A 27976-nucleotide genomic window follows, 5' to 3' on the forward strand; every position below is an offset into this window, starting at 1 on the left:
GTACGAGAATCTACGCACTGAGTTTGAGGCGTCGTCGGTGTCCAGCGAGCAGGCTCAGCCAATCAACCGGGAGATGCGGCACATTATAACGAGCCTGCAGAGCCGCAACAGGCAGCTCAAGAGCGAGGTCTCCCGCAGCAAGCGCAAGCTGCACAAGGCTCAATCAGAGACGCAGAAGCTGAAGCAGAAGCTGGCTGCTGACCAAGGGTGCCGTCCCGGGCATTTGCCAGAGCCGGGAGCTCCAGTTGTCGCCAGGAACTTCCGTCCTGGCCCACCCTGGTCTGCCGGACAGGTGGTGTCTCCTGCCAGCGCCTCATCGCTGCTTGTCCGCATGCCAGATGGGGCCATGTGGCACAGACACGCCCACCATGTCAGACCTCGCCTCGGGACCTGGCCAGCACCCTCGACTGCCACTGAGTTCCAGCCCGCAGGAGGACTAGCGGCAGCACCAGTCGCTTCTAGCGGAGTACCACCTACCTCGGAGGCGGCAACCGTAGCCAGTGGTGCGGCACCCGTTGGACCGGTGTCTAGCTCGGCACCACTCACGAGGCCGACCACTACGGACCCTCCGGATGGAGCGAGGCTGGCCCAGGCAGCACCCGGCGTTGCCACACCCGACCCGTCAACACTGGTGCCCAGGCGGAGTACTCGACGGCGGAGGCCACCAGACCGTTACTCGCCTGGGTAGCAGGCACTGTCGACCCAGCAAGGGTAGAGGCAGAGCCTCATAGTGTGAACTTGGACGTTTGTTTCACGAGTTTAACTTGAACTTGGACGTTGTTGAACTTGGACATTTGTTTGAACTTGTACGTTTGTTTTTTATTTTAACAAACAAACTGGGGGTGAGGGGTTGTAGCAAGTAGGTGACGCCCCCTCGGACATAATCTTGGTTCACCCGCCAAGCTCGGCGGCCTGCTATAGCTCGGCAGGCAACAGTGGTCACCCGAGCCACAATAAACACCGACGAGCACGGCAGCTCGCCGGTCAGTAATCTTTCAGCACCACCACGCTGAGAAGCCCTCCCTTGTTCACGACCCGGGGTGGATCGTGACAGATGCGTGTTCAGCTCGGGCATAGAAGCTCAGCAGCTCATTCTGCCTAAGACCTTTAGGAAGACAGTGAAGTGATTAGGACACGATTGTGTCATGGCTGGTCACCAGGGTGTAAAAAGCCCCTCAGCAAGGATTACAGGAGAGTTCCTTTGGCGCGGAATGCAGAATGACGTGGAGAGATACGTAAGGTCTAGTGATGTGTGCCAAAAGGGCGAGTGGGGACATAATTATTGAGTAAGGCGAAGTTAATGAACAGAAGAGTAATGAGGTGGAGCCTCACTTTGCAAGAGTACTGTTTTCAAGTCGAATACATTAAAGGGAGAGGAAACGTGGGTGCAGACTTTTTGAGTAGAGTTACTTGGCTTCGGACGTTAATTCACAAGACAACAAACAGTGTAAATGTTATTTTTGCCGTGCAGAGAGTTGCGTTTAAGTGCAGTGAAGAGAATAGTCGTTTCGTGCCGTGAGGTGATGTATGGACAGTGGACATATGGAGTGGCATTGTGATCGTTTATTTCCAACCTGGTGTGACAGCGTGCGATGAGCAGTTTCTTGTACAAAAAACTCTTGAAATGGGCGCCTATGTCATGAGTCACCGGCAAGACGTGTAGGAGGGATTCACAGGCGAGAAGCACGTGAAGTGCGAAAGACGAAGAAATTAATGAAAAGGAGACACAGGCGGAGATGAGCTGGCATTGCTGACGTGGTCCAGGACCAAAACAGTGGCATCTCCAGCTGTGCTCTGGAGACGGGAGGCAGCAGCTTCGAGGACCACGGACAGCAGAGGGAACGTTTGTGAGTTGACCAGCGACAACTCCAGCTCCTGAGGCTCGACTGCGTCGCCGTGGCTGTGTTCCCCGGCCCCGGTCCAACACCACGCTGCTGCAACTGGTTGCTGTCCCGTGCCACAAAGTCAATCGCCTGGCCACGTCAGCGGCACAACGGCCGACTGGCCCAGACCGCGTCCTTGTGCCACGCGGATCTCTGCGGAAGACTACAACCCCATCGCTCTCGTCGGAGCTCAACGCCCACGCTGCGTCGGAACCACGCAGGCCAACGTCCTTTGCCATGCTGGGCCGGAGTCCGACACGACTGGCGACTGTCAGAACGTTCGTTAGCTCGTGACGTCGCGCTCGTTAGTCGAGCGGAGGAACAATATATAGTTGAGGGCTTGTTTGCTTTTTATGTGTATAGCTAGTTTTCGGAGTGTGTGTAGTGTTTAGAGTGTGTCAAGGTAGTTTGCTGCTTTTCTTTTCTTTCGTGATTTTTTCATTAGAAGTATATGTTCTTTAACACATTTCAATTGTGTCTCTCTCCTTTTCTGGAGCGCTGAAATTCCTGACATAGACGCACGTTGACATAACTGGTCTTCAGTTCGGCAGCGGCCCGCTACACGACAAAAATTTAATAGCCGCTTCATTACGTGCAGATATGGTTATGTGGAATGATCATTGCGTGGGGGACATCCCCTCTTCTTCTGAATTCCCCATCTACCACGTACGTGAACACTGCCGCCAAAACATTGCTGCCTGGCGAGATCAGTAGGAGCAGGACGCTCTTCACAAGAGCAAATTGCCACATGTAGATGCACGTCGACCAACTTGGTCTTCAGTTGTGCAGCGGCGCACTTCACGACAAGCATTTGATAGCCGCTTTATTTTGTGTAGATATGGCATATGTGCAATGATCTCCACGTCGGAGATATCACCTGTATTTCTGAATTCATCAGCGCCAAAGTCCTTGAACACTTCCGCCAAAAACACTGCCACGTGGCGAGAGCCTTGCGACCAGTGCGCTCTGGACAAGACCAAAGTCCCACATATAGACGCACTTCTACAAGCTTGGTCTTCAGTTTGGCAGAGGCGCGCTACACGACAAACATTTCATAGCCGCGTTATTTTGTGCAGATATGGTAAGTGTGGAAGGATCTCTACTTGCAAGACATCACCTCTATTTCTGAATTTATGAACTACCAACTACGTGAAGACTCCGGCCAAAAACATTGCCGCGGGGCGAGAGCAAATTGTCACATATACATGTACGTCTACAAACTTGGTCTTAAGTTCCGCATCGGCGCGTTACACGACAAGCATTTCATGGCCCCTCTATTTTGAGCAGATATTGCATTTGCATAATGATCTCTGCGTGGGGAACATCACTTCTATTCCTGAATTCATTACTACCAAGTGCGTAAACACTCCCGCCAAAAATATTGCCGCGTGGCAAGTGTCGTAGGACCATGGCGCTCTTGACAAGAGCAAACTGCCACATATCGATGCACGTCCACAAACTTGGTCTTCAGTTCCGCAGCGGTGCACTACACGACACGCATGGAACAGCCGCTTTATTATTATTCTCTTTTGCAGATATGGCATGAGCGCAATGACCTCTGCGTAGGGGACATCACCCCTACTTCTGAATTCATCACTACCAAGTACGTCAACACTCGCGCCATAATCAATGCCGCATCGCGAGTGCCGTTGAACCAGGACGCTCTTCTCAAGAGCAAATTAGCATATATAGACGCGCCTTGACAAAACTGGTCTTCCGTTCGGAGCGGCGCGCAGCAGGACAAGCATCTGATGGCGACATAACTTTTTGCAGCTACTGGCATGTGCGGAATGATGCCTGAGGGACATCACCTCTATTTATGAATTTATCACTATCAAGTAGGTCAACCCTCCCCTTAAGGATATTGCCACATGAAGTGATCCACCTGGTCTTGCCAACGATAACCACCTAGCAAAGAAAGTCTCACTCTCCCGGCAAAAATTGTGCCACGGGACGAGAGCCACTGCGTTAACTAGGAGGAGGGCAACTTTGCAGTTCAAGACTCCCGTCGACGAGTTTGCACTTGGCGTTTGCTTGCTGAAAAGCCTACATTTGTCAAGAGGGGTGGTAGAGGCTGTAATAATTTCTAAAAAAATATTACAGGGAGCGCTGCGATCGTTCTGATACCATGGGAATGATGGCTAGTACTTTACTTAGTACATAAGTTTGCCCTAGCTTCGTGCTGATGGTTCACACGTTCTTCAGGGGTTATTTCTTGCGCGTAAGTTTTTTTCTTTCATATTCGAAGCAACATATACTTTTCAAGCACCGCAAAGTTACATGCGTAAGCTCTGGAAATTGTTATATTTAGAAGATAGTATACCGTTAAGAAACTGGTCATTCTGCTAAGTCGCAAGTCCGTTGAAAGCCAGCGGGCTCAAATTTACACAAAACTATGCAATGCATGCCATTACCGTATGCTCCTAAAAAAGCTTAAGAGAGACCCCGACCAGCCGGGTTGTGTTTCAGAGTGTGTTTCTAAAGTAACGTGCTGTATTCGCAAATGTGCACTAGAAATGCTGGTCCAAACATCGTCGTTTCCTTAGCAACCACGGCAGTGAAGCAGCTTGCTGCTCTCGGCCTCCAAAAAGTGAGATAAGAAGTTTTCTTCCCGAGCCTTTCTCGAAGCAAATTCCGTTCTCGAGCCAAGCTTCGTTTGAAGTGTAGCGTAATAGCTTGAAAATTATTTTTTGCCACTGAGCTATGAGTTTAGCGAGCCACACAAGCTCTCGCGCAATGAGTGCTTGGTTCTTCGTCGTATTCTTCAAAATGCCGTGGAGAAACACAGTGGTGCGTCTGCTTCATTACAAAACTGTTACAGACGTTTCATAGGTTTCTTTCTGACGCGCGTCAGCAGCGCGGACTGTCGCCGGCTCGTCGGAATTGAAGTTCGAATCTCCGGCCTATCTGCTTCGCCAAATTTATTCCAGATGCAAAAGGATATATCACATCAAGATGGTAGCACTCCCGGTTACAAAAAATGAGACGACAGGGCCTCCCTTATTTCGTTTATTTTCTCAATGACGCTAGCTGATCCGCACCAGTTTCAACGCCCGTAGACACTAATGCCAGTATGCCAATACTGGCTTTATATTCCAATGCCAATATAATCCCAAGGTGCTGTGTGTACAAGAGACATACCTAAAACCAACACAGTCAGGTTTTCTGTCGCAATTCGCCATTTTCCGCAAGGACAGTGACGACGTAAACACCTCGTTCGGTGGTGTAGCAATAATAGCTGATAAGTCCGTTGCATGCCGTGCTCTAGAACTTCGAACACCTCTTGAGGCAGTTGCGGTTCGGGCCTTACTCTTTGGAAAACTAATTAGCATTTGTTCTCTCTACATACCGCCTAACTTTCGGCTCCACAGAACAGAACTTCAGGGATTAATAGACGCCCTGCCAGATCCATACATATTGGTTGGGGATTTCAATGCACACAATACTCTTTGGCGAGATTCTCGATGCGATGCAAGAGGCTGAATAATAAAACAAATCCTGTTTTCTTCAGGAGCTTGCGTGGTAAATAGTAAACAACCAACATTTTGCAGCCTTGCACGTAAAACATACAGTTCCATAAACTTAAGTGTAGAATCCCCGACCTTAGTACCCTGTTTAGGATGGGTTGGTATTTCGAATCCATATGGCAGTGATCATTTTCCTGTGTGCCTCAAAGGTACAAAAGAAGATGGTCCTTGACCACACGCCCCTCGATGGAAGATTGTGTCTGCAGACTGGGAAAAAATTTAAGACGATGACGTGTATACTTCCAAACGCTCTCAGCGATTTTAATATAAACTATGCCGTTGCTTATTTTACCGCTTTTATGATTGACGCCGCATTGGAGTACATCACACAAACGAATGGGGCTCCGAAGAATAGGCGAGTGCCCTGGTGGAACGAGGATTGCAGGAATGCACGAAAAAAAAAAACAGAATAAGGCTTGGGACAGGCTGCGCCAGTCTCCGACCACAGAGAACTTCATTAACTTAAAGCACATAAAGTCCCAAGGAAGACGAACACGGCGCACTGCTAAAAGTGAAAGCTGGGAAAAATACGTCACCGGCATTAACTCCTAAAAACAAGAAGGTAAAGTATGGAATCGCTTGAAAAAAGATTAGTAGGCCAGCAACCTTGCCTCCTGCCTTTAGTCGATGTCCAAGGCAATAATTTTGGAGACCAGGTTAACGCCCTTCGACAGCATTTCGAGCATGTGTTCCGCTCCGAACATTACTCGGAGCCTTTTCTTAAATTAAAACAATCTGCAGAAAGCAAGCCATTCAATAGAAAGCGTGGTGAAAACGAACCTTACAACCGTCCATTCAGTGTTACAGAATTCAGAGCATCATTAAACACTTGTCAAAGCTCTGCTCCTGGAGCCGACCCTATTATGTATGAGATGATGAGGCATCTTAACTCTGACGCTCAAATGGCTCTGTTGTCCCTCTTTAACACTATTTGGGCAACGGGGTACTTTCCACTGTTATGGAGAGAAGCCATCGTAGTACCCATTCTAAAACAAGGTAAAGATCTATTCTCAGTGGAAAGTTACCGTCCCATTGCTTTAACCAGTTGTCTTTGCAAACTTTATAAAAAAAATTATAAACCGCAGGCTTTTACATTTCCTTGAAGAAAACAAACTGCTCGGTCCTTATGAGTGCGGCTTTAGAGAAGCGCGTTCTACAACAGACAATCTTGTTCGCATACAAGCAAATATTCGCGACACTTTTATACACAAAGAGCTTTTCCTGTCTGTCTTCCTCGACATGGAAAAAGCATATGATACAACGTGGCGATTTGGAATATTGCGAGATTTTTCAGAAACTGGTATTCGCGGAAATATGCGTAGCATATTTCAAAGCTACTTATCAAATTGCATGTTCCGTGTTAGAGTTGGGACTGCTCTGTCCAGACCACATACACAGGAAACTGGAGTGCCGCTAGGAGGCGTACTCAGCTTTACGCTTTTCATCATAAAAATGCACTCTTTGCGTTCAGCAATACCACACGGCGTGTTCAACGCCCTATATGTAGATGACGTACAGATGGGTTTCAAGTCATGTAATCTCGCAATCTGTGAACAACACACCCAAATTGGACTGAACAAAATGTCTAAATGGGCCAGAGAAAATGGCTTTAAAATAAATCCCAATAAAAACTCGTGTTTTATTCACACGAGAGAGAGGACAAACCGCAGATCCCAATATACACTTAAATGGAGAGCGCATACCTGTAAACACAGAACACAAATTACTGGGCATTATTCTGGATGAAAAATTAACTTTTATTCCGCACCTAAGATATCTTAAGCGCAAATGCCTAAAAACAATATACATTCTGAAAATCTTGTCACATGCAACATGGAGCAGTGACAGGAAATGCCTCATGAATGTATGGAAAAGCCTTATACGTACACGCCTAGACTACAGGGGTTTACCAGTCTGCCACTCCAAGCGCCTTAAAGATTCTTGACCCTATTCGCTATCTAGGTATCCGCCTGGCTACCGGTGCTTTCAGGACGAGTGCTGTAGAGAGTCTCTACGTTGAAGCCAACGAGTGGTCGCTTCATGTTCAGAGGCCATACTGCAGTTTCCTTTACTTTCTGAAAGTTAACGCGAACCGCGACCATCCATGTTACGAAACCATAAACGACCTCACATCTGCAAAGCTGTTTGATAATCGACCTGCAGCAAGAGAACCATTTTCTCTGCGCGTTAGAAAACTTTTTGAGGAAATCGACGTTCCGATGCTTGTACAAAACTTCATGGTCCCAGCGAAGCCATTGCCGCCATGGCAGTGGCAGCACAGAGAATGCGATACATCGTTCGTAAAGGTTACAAAACATGCTCCAGAGGCACACATAAGAATGCATTTGTTAGAACTCCAGCACAAGTACCCGTACATGGAATTGTACACTGATGCTTCGAAGTCGCACGCTGGCGTTTCGTATGCAGCTGTCGGCTCATTGTTCTCCGAATTCAACGTTACGCACCTGGAAACAAGAATCTTCACCGCAGAGGCGTACCCAATACTCTCTGCTGTTCAACAAATGAAGAAAAAAAAGCTACAGAAAGCCATTGCATTTACAGACTCCCTGTCTGTCGTAAAAGCTTTGATGTCATTCAAGAACCCCAAGAACCCCATACTCACTAAGCTATATTCACTCCTGTGCAAATTATATTCGACTAATAAACAGAGTATTTCGGGTGCCTGGGCACAAAGGCATCGAGGGCAACGTCCTTGCACATGAAATTGCCAGATGCGTTACAACAAAAGCTGGCAACTTTTCCATAGGTATCCTACCTTCAGACCTAAAACTATTTTTGCGCAAAAATCTTAGAATGCATTGGCAACAGGTGTGGGACGCTGAAACTTCCAATAAACTCCATTTAATTAAGCCACACTTAGCAAATCGCGCACCAATAACAAAAACACTGTGAACCGAAGTCACTTTCTGCCGCCTTAGGATAGGGCATACCTATTGCACACACTCTTATCTATTGACGGGTAGCGAAGTTCCAACCTGCTGTGAATGGGGCGAGACAATGACCGTCCATGTTCTGCTGGGGTGTCGGGAAGCGTAACATCGAAGGAAAAAGGACTTCCCTCTAGCCTACCGACAGCAGATCCCTTTACACTCGGATATGTTCCTTGCTGCTGACGGCCTCTAATCAGAGGCTCCTGCTGCGAAAGCAGCGCTTTGTATAGCGCTTGCCTCCGGGCCCTTTCACTTAAGGACCTCATTGAGGCAGTAGTGCTACTGGCATGTATAAGTTTTTAGTATTTCACACCTTCATGGTATAACTTTCAGGTTAACAGCACGCCTCACAAGCCATTGTCATTATGTTAACATGTTCATATCTTGCTTCTGGTCGTATGCATCCATACAGCCATGCTATCTCGTCATAGACAGCCACCATAACCTTTGTTGTTATTTCCCTCACCGAGTACCTAACATCATTGCTTGGCGCTCTTTGGCCATGACTGGCCCTTGCGCCACAAAACCCTATACACCATCATCATCATCATCATCATCATCATCATCATCATCATCATCCTTCTAGTACACAGAGTAGCCAGCCGGTACTTTCACTGGCTAACCTCCCTGTCTTTCCTCCCCTTTTGTCTCTCTCTCCCCCTCTAGTAATTTTGGGATGAAACTGGGTATAGACTGGTGTGGAAGCGCGAAGTTGTCAGAATTTTTTGGGATCATCGGTGGAAGCAAATCCAAAATCAGAAGTTTTCAGTGTTACAGCGCATCGGCAATGGTAGTCCGTCCTTTACTTGGGTTCCCATAGCGCTTAAGTCCCGGATTTTTTATTTCTACAAACTCCTCGATGTGACGTCTATTGAATCAGCGCAGACAGCCCCATAAAACATTTAGATGTAGTTCTGTTGTAGAAAGAAGCAAAAGCTGGCGCCCTGTGTCCAACAACTGCTCCTTCTGTCTGTCACGGCTTGATGTTACTAAATGGCGAACTAATTCCTTCTCAAAACTATCTTGAGGCTCATTCTTACAATAAGCGAATGAGAGGAGCCCGAGTAGCTCGGCTTCTTGTTAGTTGTAATCACATGAAGATTATAGGTAATGAAGTCATAGAAAGGATGTGTGGAAATTAGCTGTTATGTTACACTTGAAACGTAGAAATGATAAATAAAATGCATAATAAAGTGAACGGATAGGCAAGTTGCCGCTTGTGGCGGCCGAATCAATATACCGTATTTGCTCGATTATACCGCGCCACCGATTACAAAGCGCAGTTCTATTACCGCCCAAATATTAAAAAAACAAACTTCGTGACGCTTCTAATGCGCAGAAATAACGAAACCTGAGTCGATGCGTACCGTGGTGAAACGATGTTATGGAACATACAAACGCACACAGACACGCACACAGCTGAACCTTAGCGGCTAGTCCCTGTCAGTGTCTAACGACACCTCCTTTTTGCTGTCTACCAACCAAAGAAAGTCATCTGCAGTTTCATTTACCGCATTAGAAATGCAACATATCTGGAAGCTAGTGCAGCTGTCGTCTTCGGGAGGGCATTGCCCGCACAATGGAACCACCCTGCGATCTGTTCGAGCGATGTCTCAATGGCAGTACGGCCAGCTACCTTGCATTGTTTTTTTTTAGTGAGAATCGGTTTGCTTTTCTATTTTGAATAGAATTAGCTACGATTGTAAAGCACATTCAAATTTGAAAGCACCTATTATTCAAAAAAGGTGCGCGTCAGAGTTGTGCAAATAGAGTACTTCGCATTATGCATGCGGTGCTCATGCTATGGATTTCGAATGCGCTTGGTGGTACCGAAGGAGGGGTTCATCAGCAGGTGTCTCCCAGCAACAAATGCTGCCATCCGCCGGCGTGTTTGCTAGTGCAGCCATGCATTAAACTCCTATAGTGGGCGAAAAGAACCGTTTCTCCTCCACTTGTTGGGGCAGTTAGAAATAAACGAGCGTGCGCAGAAACGTTGCGTGTGACTTCGTATCCGCGTCAGTGTGTTTGGGAGATGCATGGCAATCTCCGGTTCAATACTTTTCTGTGGATGATCTGTTAGTCATGTCAACCACCGCCCCTTTTTAAATGTGGAGGCTGAGCCAAGCCATTGGAACGCTGAGCACCGCCAGCGTTCCACTGAGCTCTCGTTTGGCCGTTTTGGGGGAATTATTACCTGGTATTCTCGGTTTTTTGCAGTGTACGGTATCGAGACACCTCTCGACCCCTCCTCGAGTGGTCATCAGCCGCACTCAAGGCGTAGAGGGGAACCCCGGCCCCTCTGAGAATCAGAATAGGGAGTTAGGCTTGACTCCCAGCTTGCGTCGCTCGGCCCCGCGGTCGACAAGGTGCGTTGGCTTCGTGCGCAAAAGCGATTTGCCAACTGTGCTCGACAGCGTCACCACTAATGGCTACCGTAAACGCAGTGCCGACAGTGTCTCAGTATTGTTCTGCCACACCTACCAACATGAACATTTCTGTGCCGACGGAGGATGTACCAAGTTCTACCAGTGCTGGCAAACGCAGAACAGACGCGTCGTCACCTGCGTCAGCCACGGCGATGGCACGCCCGGCGTCTAGGCGGGTATGTATTACCGCAACCGAAGTGTTTCCCTCGTTAGGTGCGTCGGAGCCCCTCTTCAATGTGGCCATCAAGCCCCTGGCTTGCTTTGTTGTTACGTCGTTCTTTAACCGTGCGATACGACATGGCCTGAATTCCTGCCTCAAGACAAACAACTTTGTAGGGCTTGCCATCCACAGAGCCACAAACACTCTCTGTTTGGGTGCGTTGTCTCCAGGACGTGAAGCGTATATGGACGCTGCAGCTTGTGGCAACTTCTGAAACATCTTAAGTGCCCCCCAGTGGCCTAGCCAGAAATAATTTTCTGGGGGTGTTATGCGCCGCCGGTAAAAAAAAAAATTAAAATAGAGAGAGCCTGAACTCAAAGTATATCTTAGTCGTTTTTCTGCTTTGAATAAAGCCAAAGGGTTAGTTGTTTCGTTCCCTTTAATATCTACATAAAAATACGAGTGCAAAAGGATTCTAAGCACTTGATTTGTAAATGACATTTATTTTCTCACCAAAAGACAATTACTGAAACACAAAAATAAGGTCACTGTTTCGAATTCAACGCTGAACTGTCGGCCGAGGAAAAAGAGCGCTATTAAAATATGGTGGCGGCAATACATGAATCTTCCTTGAGTTCCTCTACAACCTCAACATTACATAAAATTCTCCGTTCAGTTGCGCATCGGAATACACAAAAAGTAGGAAAGGAGTCTCTCAGCTAGTGTTCAGGCTACATATTCAGCCGAAGCCGTCAGTGGTCGACGAACAGATGCGAAACGACAGTTTCTAGACTAACAACAACATCCCGGTAAATGTCAAGAAATGCACGCCTCAGCAACCGCTCTTGCGACGTTGTACTTCTTAGATAAGACTTGAAGGTTGCGAGCGTTGCAAACGAACGTTGCGCTTCTGCGGTGCTGACGGGCAAAGCGGCCAGAATCTGCGCACCAAACGGTGAATGTTTTGAAAGCTTTAATGGGATAGGCAAGGAAAATCGAAGCTACCTGTACCGCGGAGGCGGGCTGAACATCGCTCTTCTTCCATTTTTGTTTCCAGACAAGAACTTCGCCAGATACCTCATTAAAAAAAAAAATAAACTTGGGTCGTTTCTTTGAGCTCATCTCTAAAGCGCCAGCGTAAGGACCCATACACAGACACGATAAGCAAGAGATTGAAAGTATGTTTAAAACCTGCAGTGAAATAGCACCGTAGAAGTCAAAATCAACAGAGCGAAGCTTTTAGCGAGGCGGCTGTGAGTCTTATGGGGATCTTTTTGGCACGTAAAACCCAATAATTTAATTTTTCTCGATCCTGAGCATTGGAACAAAAGAACGGAGGCGCAACAATAACTTCGGCTTAGTCCCATCATCTGTTTTTAGAAGAGGAACCAGTTTTGTCAACAAACCGACTCTTCTTATTTTCGTTTTTACATTTTAATAAATCGATGCGACGTGCAAATAGCATGGGAGAAAAAAAATATGCCGGAAGGAAGAGGAGAGAGGTGGTATACAGCGCTCAGCTTTACATCAACCAAAAGCCTAAACACCCCGCCCCCCTCTTGGCTACGCTCCTGCTCAGCATCCGTACAAGCTTATCTGACATCTGGTTCACACCTTTGGGGCCGTTGTGAACTCTGATGAAATCCCAGAAACCTCGGGGAAAGACCTAATAAGGACAGAGATGTGGGCGAGTTTATTTAGGCCCATAGTATAAATTGCATGGTCTATCGCATGCTCTATCGATGGCAGCAATTTTAATGTCGCATTTAAACTGCTCCCACACTGATATGAAACAGTTGGTTTCCGCATGCAGGGCATTTGAAAGATACTCCTTGGCTCTCGTGACAAACAATTCATCTTGCAGCAGTTTTTCATTGAACTTCCACAGGAACCAATTAAACTTGACACTCTTTCGTTTTTCGCCAATCGTAATCGAGACCAAACTATGATCGCTAAAACTGAGATATTGTGTTCCATAAGAGGAACACAGTGGTACAAACTTCGCCGGTACGTATATTCTATCAAGCCTCGCATGGGAATCACCTTGAAAGTGCGTATACCGTGCTTGGCCATCTCGCGTCATTGCATAACCAATGTCCTCAAGCTCTCTCTCAATTACTATCGCGTTCAACAGCTCAGCGCTTCTATCGCGTACTTTGAGGCTCGTCGTTTTATCTTCAGCTGTACAGACGCAGTTGAAATCCCCAAGAAACACAACATGTCGTTCTGCTTTCAAAAATCCTTCAGCGTACTTAAAAAAAAATTTCGCGTTCATGAATTTTGTTCGGTGCGTAGGTGCACACAGCGCGCCACAGTAGACCAGCAAAAATAAAATCACATGCGACAAGTCTCCCATTTTCGCAGGTGGACACTTTTTCTACAACCGATATGCTATTGCGAATAAAAATGACGCAGCCTCCTGACCGTCCAACAGCATGGCACACACATACACTGTATCTAGATCGAAAAACTTGAACCATCTGTTCTGTTTGCTCCTCACTCTCAATTTTTGTTTCTTGTACAGTCAGAAGGTCAACATCATTCTCTAAAAGCATGCGACTAATCTGGCACTGCCGCCTGCGCGAACACATTCCTCGCACATTCAATGTCGCAACGCGTAGGCTAGATTTAAAGTTAGACGCCATCTCATGGGGTTGCTTGGCCAAGCGTCCTACTCACATCGAAGCTGTGGGGTTCTTGTGGTCATCGTTGAAGGCTACTGGAACGGGTCCTCCGCTAGGGCGGAGGCGTTTTAGGGGCCACCCTACTGCCAGGCAGCACGTTCGGCTTCGATTTAAGCATAGACCGCCGCGTAGTCGATGCCTTCGTTGGAGGTTCGCCGGTGCCTGACGCAGTAGTTATTCCTGTATTGCCAGTGTCTTCGTGAGCACGCTTTGCAGCGATGCTTCCGGTCATAAGCATCTCGACGTCTGTTGCTTCCTGGCCGACTTCTTGCGGCAGTGACGATGACGCGCTTGCTGCCTTCACAACCTGCGTCGCATGTTGCAGTCGCTGGCTTCGTTTCCGGGGCTGCAGCCAAGGGCTCACCCCCCAGGTTCGCTTCCTGGACAGCTACTGGGGAGGGTTCAAGGGGCTTTGCAGGAGTCTTCGCCACGTCGTTGTCCTCCCTGCTAGCTTCTTCGGCATCTGCGGCGTCCATCATGTGTTCGGATACTACGTCCCTTTGGAGTGGGCCTGTAACGCTGGCATAAGAGCGCACACATTGGGAATCATCGTGGCCGAAGCGACGACAGACCCCACATCGTGGAACGCGGCACTCTCGCCGGATGTGTCCGATGCCACGGCATCGGAGGCAGAGCGGCGCTCTGCCAGGAACGAAGACGAGCGCCATATCCTCAGCAACACGCAGTTGGTGTGGTAGGTCGTCCACAGTGAGGCCCACATTTAATTTCAGCGTCACCGAGCGGGTGGTTGATCCTTTGTCAATGCAGCCCTTGACCTTCCACTTGTCTCTGCTAATTTCCGTCACTTTTCCAAACGGCGCCAAAGCCACTCGCACGTCTTCGTCCGGTACGCCATGAAGCAGCCAGTATAGCTTCAGTCGGACACCTCGGTCGCGCGGGTCGATGACCATGCAGCGGTGGTCTTTAACGTTGAACGCTTCAGCTTCTAATATCTTCCTCTTGCCTTCCTCGTCCTTAAACGTCACTGCCCGCAGGTGATTCATTTGGTATGCCCCGAGGGCAACCACTTCCGGCAGCAACGAAAGACGTGCAAGGCTATCTCGGACATGCTCCACTCGATATGGCCTGGCTTTCACATCGGCATGCAAAAAAACGGTGTTTAAAACAGAAGAACCTGTGGGCAGATGAGGCAGAACAACCTGGTAGTCTTCAGCCGGCTTTTCAGTACACCTGATACCACGGCCCACACGGGCCGCTGAAACCGCCCCTACAAGGGAGCACATGATAGCACGTCCTTCCACTTCGTTAGCCAAGCCACGAGTTCGATGCTTCAAAGCGGTACAAAAGCGCCTCTAGTGAATGCGGTGTTGCCTTAGAAACGAGCCGTAGAAAGTTATACTGCTGTGTATATCGGTAATTATGAACATGTAATTTACAGAAGTCGCAGTTACACGAGTAGCGAAGTGCTTTTCCGCTACATTTCTTCTGCGCTTTCCGCACACGCAGAGCCATCTTGCGGCAAACACAGAAGACCCCCTCCTCCCAATGTACGGCGCTGCCCCGACAGGTGGCGCGCCACGCACGCATTGGGGTTGTGCGGGGACAGGTGCGAGGCGCGTCGCGGCCCGGACTCCCTCTCCCCTGACGACGTTTCTCCTTGCTCCCTCACGGGTGCTGGCGTGCATCGTTTCCCCCTGCGAGACACCGAGTTCTTTGGTTCGTTCCGCTTGCTCAGACGCACGTTTCGTTGCCGCGCCGAACGCTGCGTTGCTCGACGCTCACCGCGTCCTATGCGGGGCGCCTCGTAAGTGATCGCTGCGCCGTAGCCCATTGTCTTACACCCCTTGGCGGGTCGAAGGAAACGCTGTCGCGTTCCACTCTTGAAGGCGAAGCTTAAGCGTCCTCCAATTTTTGATCTCCGCGCATATGTCGCTTCAACGCGTACGAAACGTCGAAAGCACAGCACACACGAAACTACCCGCGGTACGCGCACTCTGCAAACATCGCCGATCGCTTTAAAGATGAGGCCCGTGCGGCCGCGCACTTAAGCCACGTCGGAGACCACCTTCAAGACACACGAGCGCCGGCAACGCGTCCCTAAGGCGTCCGACAAAGGCCTCTACTACGGCGTCCGTGATTCGCGTGGCCAACGGGTTGTGTCAGAAACGCCTAGATTAGGAGAAGGCCTCGGCACTCCTCCCGTGACGTCACCAAACTCAGCCCGTCCGCCTCCGCTTGAGGTACCATCGAAAGAAATAAAAAGCACAAGACTGCATCATGTTCGAGGGTATACCTCCGGAATTTATTTGCATCCAGTATAAATTTAGCAATGACGTGATTTAAGGAACTGAGACAAGTTCTTTCCACGTCAACTTCGGCATTTGGAGCAACGCTGACAATGGGCCCCATAAAACAAAATGCACTACAGAATTTGGGTTTAGAAAGACGGTGCGCCGGAAAAAACATCTTTCTTTTTTCAGCCTGTCACAGATAGCTGTACAATCCATATCCCACATTTTATTTGGCATTGATTTCCACTATCACAGAATGACATTCGAACACACAACACTCATATCAATAAAATATGATATACATCAACCTCACTAGCTTAATAAGAAAAATCTGTCGAATTTCACATTGCTCAATAATTTTAAAAATTTCCAGAGATGTCAAGACAACATAACACACAGTTCATATATTGTATGCATACACATTTGCGAAAACAGCACACATCATATTCACTTGAGGGTAATCAACTTTCTCTTTTTCTCATTATTGTTTTCTTTGTTTATCTTGTCGTTCTTGAAGGCTGCGTAATTCTTCAGCAGAGTGTTTACTGCTGGATTAAGGATATATTTAGGACACCAGGGCCGAAAGGGTTAACATTGACTTTTGACTGTGACCAGTTGCACAAGTGTAAAAGTCTTCACTGTCACAGAGCCAATACTTCATCACACTTAGAAATGCAGCTCTCTGATTACTCTCTGCATGAAACATATTCTCATATTCCTTGCCTGTAATATGTTCTAGCAGAACCTTGGTGCACAGCACGACATGAACAACACATGGCTGTAGAAATTTCAAGCTGCCTCTACTCATATTATCTATCAGCACATGCTCACTGCGTTCAAGCTCTCAGTTTTTGTGAATTAATCACAGCAGTCATTGCAAGGCTAGTACTTCAAAGCAGCATGCACTGAGTAGCCAGCGATGTACACCAATGCCGGCATGTCTTCCCGGGGCTTCTTTAGGTCACAAGTTCTTAGCTTTATGTTATATTTGTCAATCAGCATTTCCGCACACGTCTCTTTGCAAGTGTCGGTGGATGCTGGCATATCTCGCAAGATCAGTGTGTTCTGGAGGCGGATTTTTGCCTCAGCTTCAAGTACCTGTGTGATTGACACATTGTAATGGGACCCACACAGCTTCCGACACTTTCCGAACCTAGCTTCGAGGGGATCGGTATGAAATTTTCCAAGGAGAACGTACGTGAAACTGAGCTCCTCCAAAAAATATCTTGGCACCTTGATCAAGGCGTATGCGGAAAGTCGGAGGGCTGAGTGGGTCTTCATTGTCAACGAACATCTATGCACACACCTACTTTTCCAGTCATCGAGCCAGGTAACAAATGTATCGAGGAACTGCAGCTGCTCACCATTGATTTCACCTACTGGCTCTTGCCACACGTCTCTCACTCTGTGTCCCTTTTGGGGAGTCTTGACGTTGATGATGCTCCACCATCGCACAATTAGATCGATGAAATCTGCAATACCCTCTGCAAGTGTCAGATGGAGGGTTTCACCTCTTATCCTCAAAGCAGATGAAAAAAATAGTTAAAAATTTGCAGAGCAAGTTTAACGTTCTGCCTCTCAATATTTGTGGAATTTAAGGTTTTATACGTTAGCCCAAAAGCCACTTTCACAGTATTAGTTGGCTCAGCCTCATGAAGCTCTCCGAATGATGTGAGTGAAGCACCCTCCATTGTCTTACTTTCTGTGGTTTCATAGGGAAAAGGTGGGTAATATAGACATTTGTCAGGATTTTTTTGGTTTAGCCAATTGTTCCTGATACATTTCAGCAAATGCACAGAGTCAGCAATATGAAAGAGTGGCTGCTGCGGATTAGCTGGATGGGGGTAAACAATTTCGAGCTTCTGGGCCTCACTGAACATAGCCATTATCTTCCGGTTAATGGAATTATTGTCTGTGATGAATGCAACAATATGAAGGTTCGATTCTTCAAGCCTGAAGACTACTTTTTTTACAGTTTCATGCAGTTCCTCGGCAGTAATTTTTGACACTGGAAGGATGTGTGCAACACCTTTGAATGGTGAGAGGAGAAACTGCACCATAAATACATGCGCTGTCTTAGCAGGTTCAGAACAGTTCGCAGCAACCCCTATTATGCTGCCACCCTTGCATTCAAAGAACTGCTGTAAGTGTATTTCATCTACCATTAATATCGCATTTCTTTCATGAGCTTTCAGCAGACTTGCCCTCCTTTTCATATTTCTTAGGAAGCCCGCTTCATTTTGCTCCTTTAAAGGTCTAACATCATATGCACCACAGACACACTTGATTGTTTCAGTATGCGGCAACACTAACTTTGCACTGCTCCTCAAAAACTTACAGCCATGCGGTGAAATAGTGTACAAAATGCTACACAAGACCAAAAGTTCCGCAGAGTACCAAACAGCATTATTCCTCTTCATGAGGAGATGACACTGCTCTTTGAGGAAGTCGCAGCGCCCACCTTTTCGTTGTCCAGAAGGTCTCCACTTGAAATGTCATCACGAAGTGAGGTCACCAATTTCAATGCAGCCTTTCCTTTGTCCACTTGTTGTGGTTCTTCTTTAGTGCAGTGGTCCTCGACATTAGCCAAGAGCTGAATAAGCACGCGGAAATCGTGAATATGATCCGGGATATCAAAACATTTGTCAGATGTAAGACGAGCCCCTCTCCAATTCACACGCACAGACACATCCGACGACACAGTAACTGACACCAAAATATCGGGAGCATCTGTTGTCACTTTGATGTGAGCAAAGATCATGCAGCTGTCGGAAGGTAACACTGTACAAAACATTTCCTCTCCTAGCTTGTGCAGGCGTGAACTGATGTCTTAGAGGCTGTTAACTTTGTTTTCTCGTTCCTCGTTCTCGTGCGCTAAAGATGACTGCTTTAAGGCCCTTTGAAGCTCTTCGTTCTCCACACGTGTTCGCTTTGTATCAGGGTCTTCTCTCGACTGGCGAGAATCCGAAATATATTGCAGGCAGTCAGGAAATATTGTTGAAATGGGATCAGGCGTGAGCCGGGTGAGCTTCATTTGAACCTCGATGGTCTTTCCGTCACAGTCCGTGTATTTTGATGTTGTACGTAGGCGCTTTGGCTTGAAATGCCGTTCACAAACCTGCGAAACAACCAGCGCCGTCATATTATGAACACACCTTGACGCCTGCAAAAATGTGACATACGCTTACAAATCTAAGCGCGAGCTCTCTGAAAAGCGCATTGTACTGAACCATTAGCCATTCAACGAATGAATATACACACACCATCGCGAACACACGCGAACCCACCGCGGTTGCTGAGTGGCTATGGTGTTGGGCTGCTGAGCACGAGGTCGCGGAATCGAATCTCGGCCACGGCGGCCGCATTTCGATGGGGGCGAAATGCGAAAATACCCGTGTACTTAGATTTAGGTGCGCGTTAAAGAACCCCAGGTGGTCGAAATTTCCGCAGTCCTCCACTACGGCGTGCCTCATAATCAGAAAGTGGTTTTGGCACGTAAAACCCCATAATTTAAACGCACGCGAGCCCACATAGTTTACACGTGCAAATAAATGGTCACTTGAAAACGTATTTATATAACAATGGAATATCGTAGTTTTCACTAATACACTTTCATTGTACATTGTTTATATAAATCATCACTGCACAAATTGAAAAGCGAGACAACACTTACAGGCGGATCTTTCAGTTTTCCAACGACGACATCGTCCCGTCGCACTGCCCGCTGCCATTATTTCCTTCGTTCGGGATCACTTGGGAAACCAAATAGCCTGACCTTTCGCCCGTTGTCGTAGTTTCCTCTACAGTTTGGCACACAACATTGGCTCACACCCGCCGTGGTTGCTCAGTGGCTATGGTGTTAGGCTTCTGAGCACGAGGTCACGGGATCGAATCCCGGCCACGGCGGTCACATTTCGATGGGGGCGAAATGCGAAAACACCCCTGTACTTAGATTTATGTGCATGTTAAAGAACCCCAGGCGGTCGAAATTTCCGGAGTCCTCCACTACGGCGTGCCTCATAATCAGAAAGTGGTTTTGGCACGTAAAACCCCATAATTTAATTTTTTTTTTAACATTGGCTTATGACATCGAAGAGACCGCACGTGTACACAGAGGAATCAATGCAAAAAAGCGAACCATGTGCAGCGACGCTCTCCTGCAGTGTCTCGACGGCGCAGGATATGCGTGTCACGTGCGTCGCGTAGCACCTAGCACATAGCGCCATCTCGGCGCGTCCGTCTCAGCTCGGCGCGTCCTCTCGCGATCTCCCTGCCCTCTCGCGATCTGCCGATTAGCGAGACGATCTCGCCCCAGTTCGCACCGTTCGCAACGTGCCCAGCGAGTCGGATTGTCCGAGCCAGCCAATATATCGCGAAATGAAAACACGTATACAGATCCGCTCAAATTTCGCATTATGGAGTACCGTGCTCGTGATTTTTTAAAATTTTGTTAGACCACGTTACATGCGTAACTGGTAACTGAAGCAAGGTGTGAGACGGGGCTAGTTGGTATTCCATGCTGACGTGGCTAGCGCAAGAGTGGACAAGAGACACTGTAAAGGCGACAAGGGCAAGCGCAAACGTCCAAGTGGTGTTTATTACAAAAAGGTGTGTAATTTACTCTCGCGCACTTGATCATATTCAGTTACGATAGTGCAAGGCAACATGGTCATGACAAATAAATAAGAGCGCACCATGGCCGCACCATGAATATATATATATACTTTTTAGGAATAAACACCCGTTGGAAGATTACGCTTGTCCTTGTTGCGTTTTTAGTGTCCCGTGTTCACTCTTGCACTAGTCACTTCAGTGAGACGTAATACGTTTATGGACAAGGTAAAACTCCACAGTGGCATTTGCGCCATTTTTATTGACGTTCTTGGAATTAGATGGCGACTCACTAGCTGGTCGGTTAGCAGTGCAGTGACTCCCACCAATTACAAAAGTGACAAGCAAAAACTGCTGACAGCATAGGGTGTTACGACTGAACACCGCCAGAGGCGTTAATTAGATGTTTGCCCCGAAGCACAGATGCGGTTCTGCCGCATCTAGCCTGACGACCATAGTTCGCGAACCAGACTTCGACGTAAATCCAAGTCTCCCCATCAGCAAGCAGCAACAGCTCAGAAGTATTCTCCGACGATACAAGGACTGCTTTTCGACGACATCGAGGATTCGACAAACACCAGTTCCAAAGCATCGCATAATAACCGAAGAGTGCGCTCGGTGTCAGCGCCTACCTTAAGTAGTCAACGCAGCGCAGACACCGACTGCTGACGGTGTCCACAAAAAGGACCCACACCCAACACTATCTGACAGCCTAACTTATGGTGAAAGCAACCAACCTTAAGTGCTACCTAAGGGCGGCGCTGACCGTGGATTCCTAGGTTGTTATCCCGTCCTCTATTCTAACCTTCGGGTCAGTGGAGGCTTCGGAGAGGAGGATGCTGCGGAGCGTTGCGAAAGCATGGGCGTGATATCGCAGCCGGCTCGGTGATTGCGATTGTCCTGCTATACAGTCTTCAGATTCTCCAAGTCCACTCGCCTAGCGAAGACTACGGCATTAAAAGCGAGGACTTCTCGTGCAGCAGGACCGATGTGCCCTGGCGTGAAGTGGGACGTTTAACTTGCTCCTGCATGGAGCGGGCTTCCGTAACTGGAGCCGTGTCACCAATGTCAATTAAACCCTTTTTTCTCATTCCTACGACGGGACGGGCTTGGGGGATCCCTTGGCCTAACGCCACCTCGAGCTGCAACAAGCCCATAAAGTGTTTTCATGTTAACCGACTAAAGTACCGCCAATAAGCTGCTTCGGAATGAAAATATTGACACGTGTACTTCTTTATCTTTATCGGGCGACAACTTCTCCCCACCTAAAAAATGTTACCGCAAAGCGCAGGACGCGCCTGCATGCAAAAGAAGTTTCTGGAATGTTATCGATGGTTCCATCCGCTGTCTTTCCCCGCAACTTGTGTAATCTGATTGCATGCATGCGCGACGCGAATAGTGTAGAACTTTGTGGAAGGCACGCGGGTCCCAGTGGTTACTCTGGAACATTCGACGACTGATCTATAAAAGCCGACGCGCTTGACCCGCTGATCAGATTTTCGACGATCGCAGACCGTGTTCGCACAACGATAGCGGCGAACACGGTCGGCGTGTGGAGCCTGTCTTGTGGGCACAGGTTCGCCCAATAAAAGTTCTTCACAGTATCGCTTTCCGGTTGTTTTTCAACGTTACCACCACGTGACATCTGGTGGAGGTGCTTTTGTTCATGTACCGGACGCCCCCGACAAGCCGTGATCCAAGCCCGGACCGCAAAGAGAACACAAACGTGGTCCCGGACCATCGAGCAAGCCGCCGTCTTTAACAGTGCTCTTCTACCTTAAAAGACCAAGAAGATTGTGGCCAAGGCAACCCCAATGGCAGCCCCAGCGTCCCCCATCGTGCTGCAGCAGCCCAGGAAACCACCGACGTTCCGTGGTTCCACATATGAGGACCCGGCAAGCTGGCTGGAAACGTATGAGATGGTCGCAACGTTTAACAGCTGGGCAACGACGAAAAGCTGCGACATGTCTATGTCAAATTGGAGGACGCCGCAGGGAGGTGGTTCGAGAATCGAGAAGCCACTTTGGCGACGTGGGACCTGTTCCGACGCGGCTTCCAGCAAACATTTACAAGCGTCGTGCGAAAAGAGCGAGCCCAAGCTCTACTGGAGACCAGAGCGCAGCTGCCGAATGAGACGATCGCGATCTTCACTGAGGAATGGAGCCGTCTGTTCCACCACGCCAACTCGGAAATGTCCGAGGAGAAGAAAGTCCGCCTACTGATGCGTGGTGTAAAGGAGGAACTTTCGCCGGAATGGTAAGAAGCCCACCGAAGACCGTCGACGAGTTTCTTCGTGAGGCGACAAGCATCCAGAAGACACTCGAATTGCGGAACCGGCAATAAGACCGACGCACCAAGCCAACAAGCTACGCCGGAGTTCAATCAATGGCAACCGACGACCTGCGCGAGACCATCCGGGCAGTCGTATGAGAGGAGCTTAAAAGAATATTCCCTTCATCGCAACCTCAAGTGGCCTCAATCGCCGAAATTGTCAAAGAAGAAGTCCAGCGATCGCTTGGAGTTCCGGAGGTACAACCACAATCATCGCAGCCCCAGCCAGAAGTCAAGAAGTCGCCCGACGTCAAGGTTCCCCTCCACGACCGCGCCAGGGCCCTGTACCGCCGCAATTCCGTCGACCACCGCCGCCGCCGCCAGCACGCCCACCCGTCGCCCAGCGCAACTACCCGAGGAAGACAGACGTTTGGCGTGCTCGTGGCCACCGCCCGCTCTGCTATCACTGCGGGGAAGCCGGCCATGTGTATCGCCGATGCCCATACCGCGACCTGGGATTGCGAGGGTTCACCGTCAACGCACCGCGCCCTCGGGTAGCTGAACGCCCTCGTGACAACGCCGACTACCTCGCCGCTACTCAGTGGAGCCCTCGACGGCCGTCCCAGTGATGACAAATTTGATGACAGATCCTGGCTGACACATTTCAGCCAGGAGGTCAAACAAATCAACAAGGGCACTACGGTCGCGTACATCGAGGAAATTCTGGAAACCAGTAATGCGTTTATTCTCTCCGGTTCTGCCGCATCTACCCCGACGACCATAGTTCCCGAACCAGACTTCGACGTAAATCCAAGCCTCCCCATCAGCAAGCAGAAACAGCTCAGAAGTCTTCTCCGACGATAGAAGGACTGCTTTTCGACGTCATCGAGGATTCGACAAACACCAGTTCCAAAGCATCGCATAATAACCGAAGAGTGCGCTCAACCACTCCGCCAGAGCCCTTGCCGAGTTTCCACACGAGAACATCATGCTATTAGGCAACAAGTCGACGAAATGCTCTGCGACGACATCATCAAGCCGTCGAAAAGCCCGTGGGCATCTCCTGTTCTCCTGGTGAAGAAAAAGGACGGAACCCTACGTTTCTGCGTCGATTATCGCCGACTAAACAAGATCACTAAGAGAGACGTATACCCCCTTCCACGGATAGACGACGCATTGGATCGGCTCTGCAACGCTAAATACTTCTCGTCGATGGACCTCAAGTCTGGCTACTGGCAAATACAAGTCGACGAGAGAGATCGCGAAAAGACTGCCTTCATCACGCCAGACGGCCTTTACGAGTTCAAGGTCATGCCATTTGGACTGTGCTCGGCGCCTGCAACGTTCCAGTGCGTCATGGACACAGTGTTAGCAGGATTGAAATGGCAGACCTGTCTTGTTTACTTGGATGACGTCGTCGTCTTCGCCGGAAATTTCGATGATCACCTTAGGCGGCTTGCGACAGTACTAGAGGACATCAACTCATCAGGACTCACTCTGAAGCCAGAAAAGTGCCGCTTAGCTTACGATGAGGTTCTGTTCCTAGGCCACGTCATCAGCAAATCCGGAGTACGCCCCGACCCGCAGTAAACAGCTGCCATCGCAAGGTTCCCGCAGCCCATCGAAAAGAAGGCAGTGCGTAGATTCCTTGGCATGTGTGCCTACTACAGGCGCTTTGTCAAGGACTTTTCACGTATCGCTGAGCCACTAACGCATCTAACCGAATCTGATGTCGAGTTCAAGTGGCAAACGCCGCAGGCCGACGCATTTAAAGAACTAAAACGACGCATACATTCACCGCCGGTACTTGCGCATTTCGACGAAGACGCCGATACCGAAATCCCCACTGACGCCAGTAGCCTAGGCCTCGGTGCCGTCATAGTCCAGAAGAAAGACGGACATGAACGGGTGATATCTTATGCTAGCCGGTCGCTGTCAAAAGCGGAATGCAATTATTCTACAACTGAAAAGGAATGCCTCGCCATCATTTGGGCTACAGCAAAATTCGGCCCTTACCTATATGGCGGGCCATTCAAAGTCGTCAGCGACCATCACGCGTTCTGTTGGCTAGCTAACTTAAAGGACCTTCAGGACAGCTGGCGAGGTGGAGCCTGAGGCTGCAAGAATATGACGTCACGGTAGTCTACAAGTCCGGACTAAAACACTCATACGCCGACTGCCTATCACGCGCCCCCATCGATCCCCCACCGGAAGACGACGAGGATGACGACGCCTTCCTCGAAATAATAGGCGCAGAAGACTTCACTAAACAGCAACGAGCAGACCCGCGGCCAAAAGGCCTCGTCGAGTATTTAGAAGGGAACACCGACGTAGTACCTAGGGCATTTAAGCGCGTATTGTCCTCGTTCACATTACAAAACAACCTGCTCGTAAAGGAGAACTTCTCACCAGTCCGCGCCGGCTACCTTCTTGTTGTTCCGTCAGCGCTGCGTCCAGAAGTACTGTGCGCCCTACATGATGATCCAACCGCTGGGGACCTTGGATTCTCCCGAACGCTGTCGAAGATACAGGAAAGGTATTACTGGCTGCGTCTGACCGCCGACGCCGCCCGTGACGTCAAGACACGCCGAGACTGTCAGCGACGCAAGACCCCACCGACAAGGCCAGCGGGACTACTACAGCCGGTCAAACCTCCGTGCCGACCATTTCAGCAGATCTGGATGGATTTGTGGGGACCGTTTCCGGCGTCAACATCCGGAAATAAGTGGATCGTCGTGGCGACGGACTATCTCACCCGCTTCGCTGAAAGTAAAGCTCTACGAAAAGGCAGCGCAGCCGAAGTGGCGAAGTTTTTCATAGAGAATATTCTGCTGCGACATGGTGCCCCAGAAGTCCTCATCACCGACAGAGGGACAGCGTTTACAGCAGAGCTCACCCCAGCCATTCTGCAGTACAGCCATACAACCCACAGGAGGACAACTGCCTACCACCCGCGGATGAATGGTCTCACGGAGTGCCTGAACAAGACGCTCGCCGACATGCTAGCAATGTACGTTGACGTCGAGCACAAGACGTGGGACGCGGTCCTGCCGTACGTCACCTTTGCTTACAACACGGCGGTGCAAGAAACAACAGAGGTCGCACCGTTTAGGTTGGTTCACGGCCGGAACCCGACGACGACGCTCGACGCCATGCTGCCGCACATCACCGATGAAGAGAATCTTGACGTCGCGACCTACCTCCAGCGCGCCGAAGAAGCCCGACAGCTCGCCCGCCTACGGATAAAGAACCAGCAGCGTACCGACAGCCGACACTACAACCTCCGACAACGCTTCGTCGAGTACCAGCCCGGTGGCCGTGTTTGGGTTTGGACCCCTATACGCTGACGAGGACTGAGCGAGAAGCTTTTGCGTCGCTATTTCGGACCCTATAAGATCATCCGACGTATTGGCGCACTAGCCTATGAGGTCGTGCCAGATGGCATTTCGCTACCACAGCGGAGCCGCTTACGATCTGAAGTGGTCCACGTGGTGCGCCTTAAACCCTTCTACGGACGCTGACGAACTTTCTTATTTTCTTGTTTTCTTTGCTATGAGTGCTTTTCTTTATTACTTTCGTTTGTTTGCAGCATCGGGCCGATGCTTTTTAAGAGGGGGTAATGAGACGTCTACTTCTCTATCTTTATCGGGCGACAACTCCTCACCATCTAACAATTGTTATCGCAAAGCGCAGGACGCGCCTGCATGTAAAAGAAGTTTTTGGAATGTTATCGATGGTTCTATCCGCTGTCCTTCCCCGCAACTTGTGTAATCTGATTTCATGTATGCGCGACGCGAATAGTGTAGAACTTTGTGGAAGGCACGCGGGTCCCAGCGGTTACTCTGGAACATTCGACGACTGATCTATAAAAGCCGACGCGCTTGACCCGCTGATCAGAGTTACGACGATTGCCGACCATCTTCGCCGCTATTGTTGTGCTATAAGTGTAGCCTGTCTTCTGGGCACAGGTTCGCCCAATAAAAGTTAGTTTTGTCTTTCACAGTATCGCTACTGTGTTGAACGTCGCCACCACGTGACAATATTAAACTTTGAGCAAGAAACACACAAATGTTTAGATATTTACAGACATTTTGCTCGAATGCAAGAAGGTTGGTTGCAGTTAGGAAATTTCCAAGCAAACATTTTTCTGCATATGCCTTTGCTGCTACATTATGCACATGTATAAGAAGGAATTTCCGAATGTACCGAAGGAAAACAGGGGGATGGTAGGAGATTGAAATTCAAGATGACGAGCACGATCACTTTGTCTCGTTTTGCTTATCGTCTCAAAGGTATCCAAGTATCTTAAGGTAAAAACGGAATTACCGCATAGGATAGAATAATTACGGTAATATCTCAAATGTGTATCTCAAATACTTCTTGCCCGAGTATATTGTATTGTATCACGTTGCAATTACAAAGTACTATTGCCCAGCCCTGCCCTATTGCCCATACTCTCTTAGCAGCAAGCACACGGCGTTCCGCGCAACCCAGTGTGGTTGCACCCCGATACAACCAACCCGATGATTTCTTTGCAATTTTAAATGTACTCCATATTTTTCGTTCTACTGGTGCTCTAATGACCGGACGGCCAGTTGTGAGCTGTGGTCGCGGCCGTGGACAATGGCTCACCTGTTTCGGTGACGCCAGTGCCGGCCGGCTGGCCGTGCCGTTCGCCACGTACTCGAACAGTTCGCCCGAGTAGCGGTTAGACGGCTCACGGTGTCGGGCGGGCTGCGGCTTGCCGGCAAGCGGCTGTCGCGCCATTAAATCCTGCAGCGCAGCCTCAGAGACTCGCGCGAAGAGCGTGTAGTAGCCGCCCGACTCGTTCACTGGCTTGGGGTTGATTGCGAATGCGTTCAGCGCGTAGTGGGGGCTGCGCTTCGGCCTGGTCTTGACCCAGCCCGGTAGTCGGACGTTTCGTGCGGTAGCGCTACGTTTGGGCCTGCCCAGAGAGGGGCCCATGGGCTTTGCCGACAGGAGGTGCTTGTCGTCAGCGCTTCGCTTGAGCCTAAATGGCGGCTTAGAACCGGCGGTTTCGTGAAGGTAGAGGTCGAGAATGCGCAGGCTGTCGCGTATCACCGGCTCCAGCTCCTCACGCGAGCGGCCCTGTGGCAGCAACAGCCCGTGGCGCACGTCCACGATGATCGCTCCTGGCACCACGCCACGCCCTGCGAGAAGGGCGCTGCAGACGCATGTGGCGGAGGAGCA

At 49.2% G+C, this 27976-nt stretch overlaps 2 protein-coding genes across 2 annotated transcripts in view; both read right to left on the bottom strand.

Moving 5' to 3' along the window:
• Positions 1 to 27976, bottom strand: part of LOC129384590 (uncharacterized) — a 134594-nt gene that overhangs the window by 43803 nt on the left and 62815 nt on the right. Inside the window, exon 3 of the mRNA XM_055070107.1 lies at positions 27398 to 27936. Within this exon, the coding sequence (XP_054926082.1) occupies positions 27398 to 27936 (539 nt within the window). The remainder of the gene's footprint in view (positions 1 to 27397; positions 27937 to 27976) is intronic.
• On the bottom strand, positions 13675 to 14897 carry LOC140218317 (uncharacterized). The gene has a single exon (XM_072288069.1). The coding sequence runs from the start codon at positions 14873 to 14875 to the stop codon at positions 13742 to 13744; it is 1134 nt and encodes a 377-aa protein (XP_072144170.1). The 5' UTR covers positions 14876 to 14897; the 3' UTR covers positions 13675 to 13741.

This window comes from Dermacentor andersoni, chromosome 5 (genome assembly GCF_023375885.2).
Source record: "Dermacentor andersoni chromosome 5, qqDerAnde1_hic_scaffold, whole genome shotgun sequence".
Lineage (NCBI taxonomy): Eukaryota > Metazoa > Arthropoda > Arachnida > Ixodida > Ixodidae > Dermacentor > Dermacentor andersoni.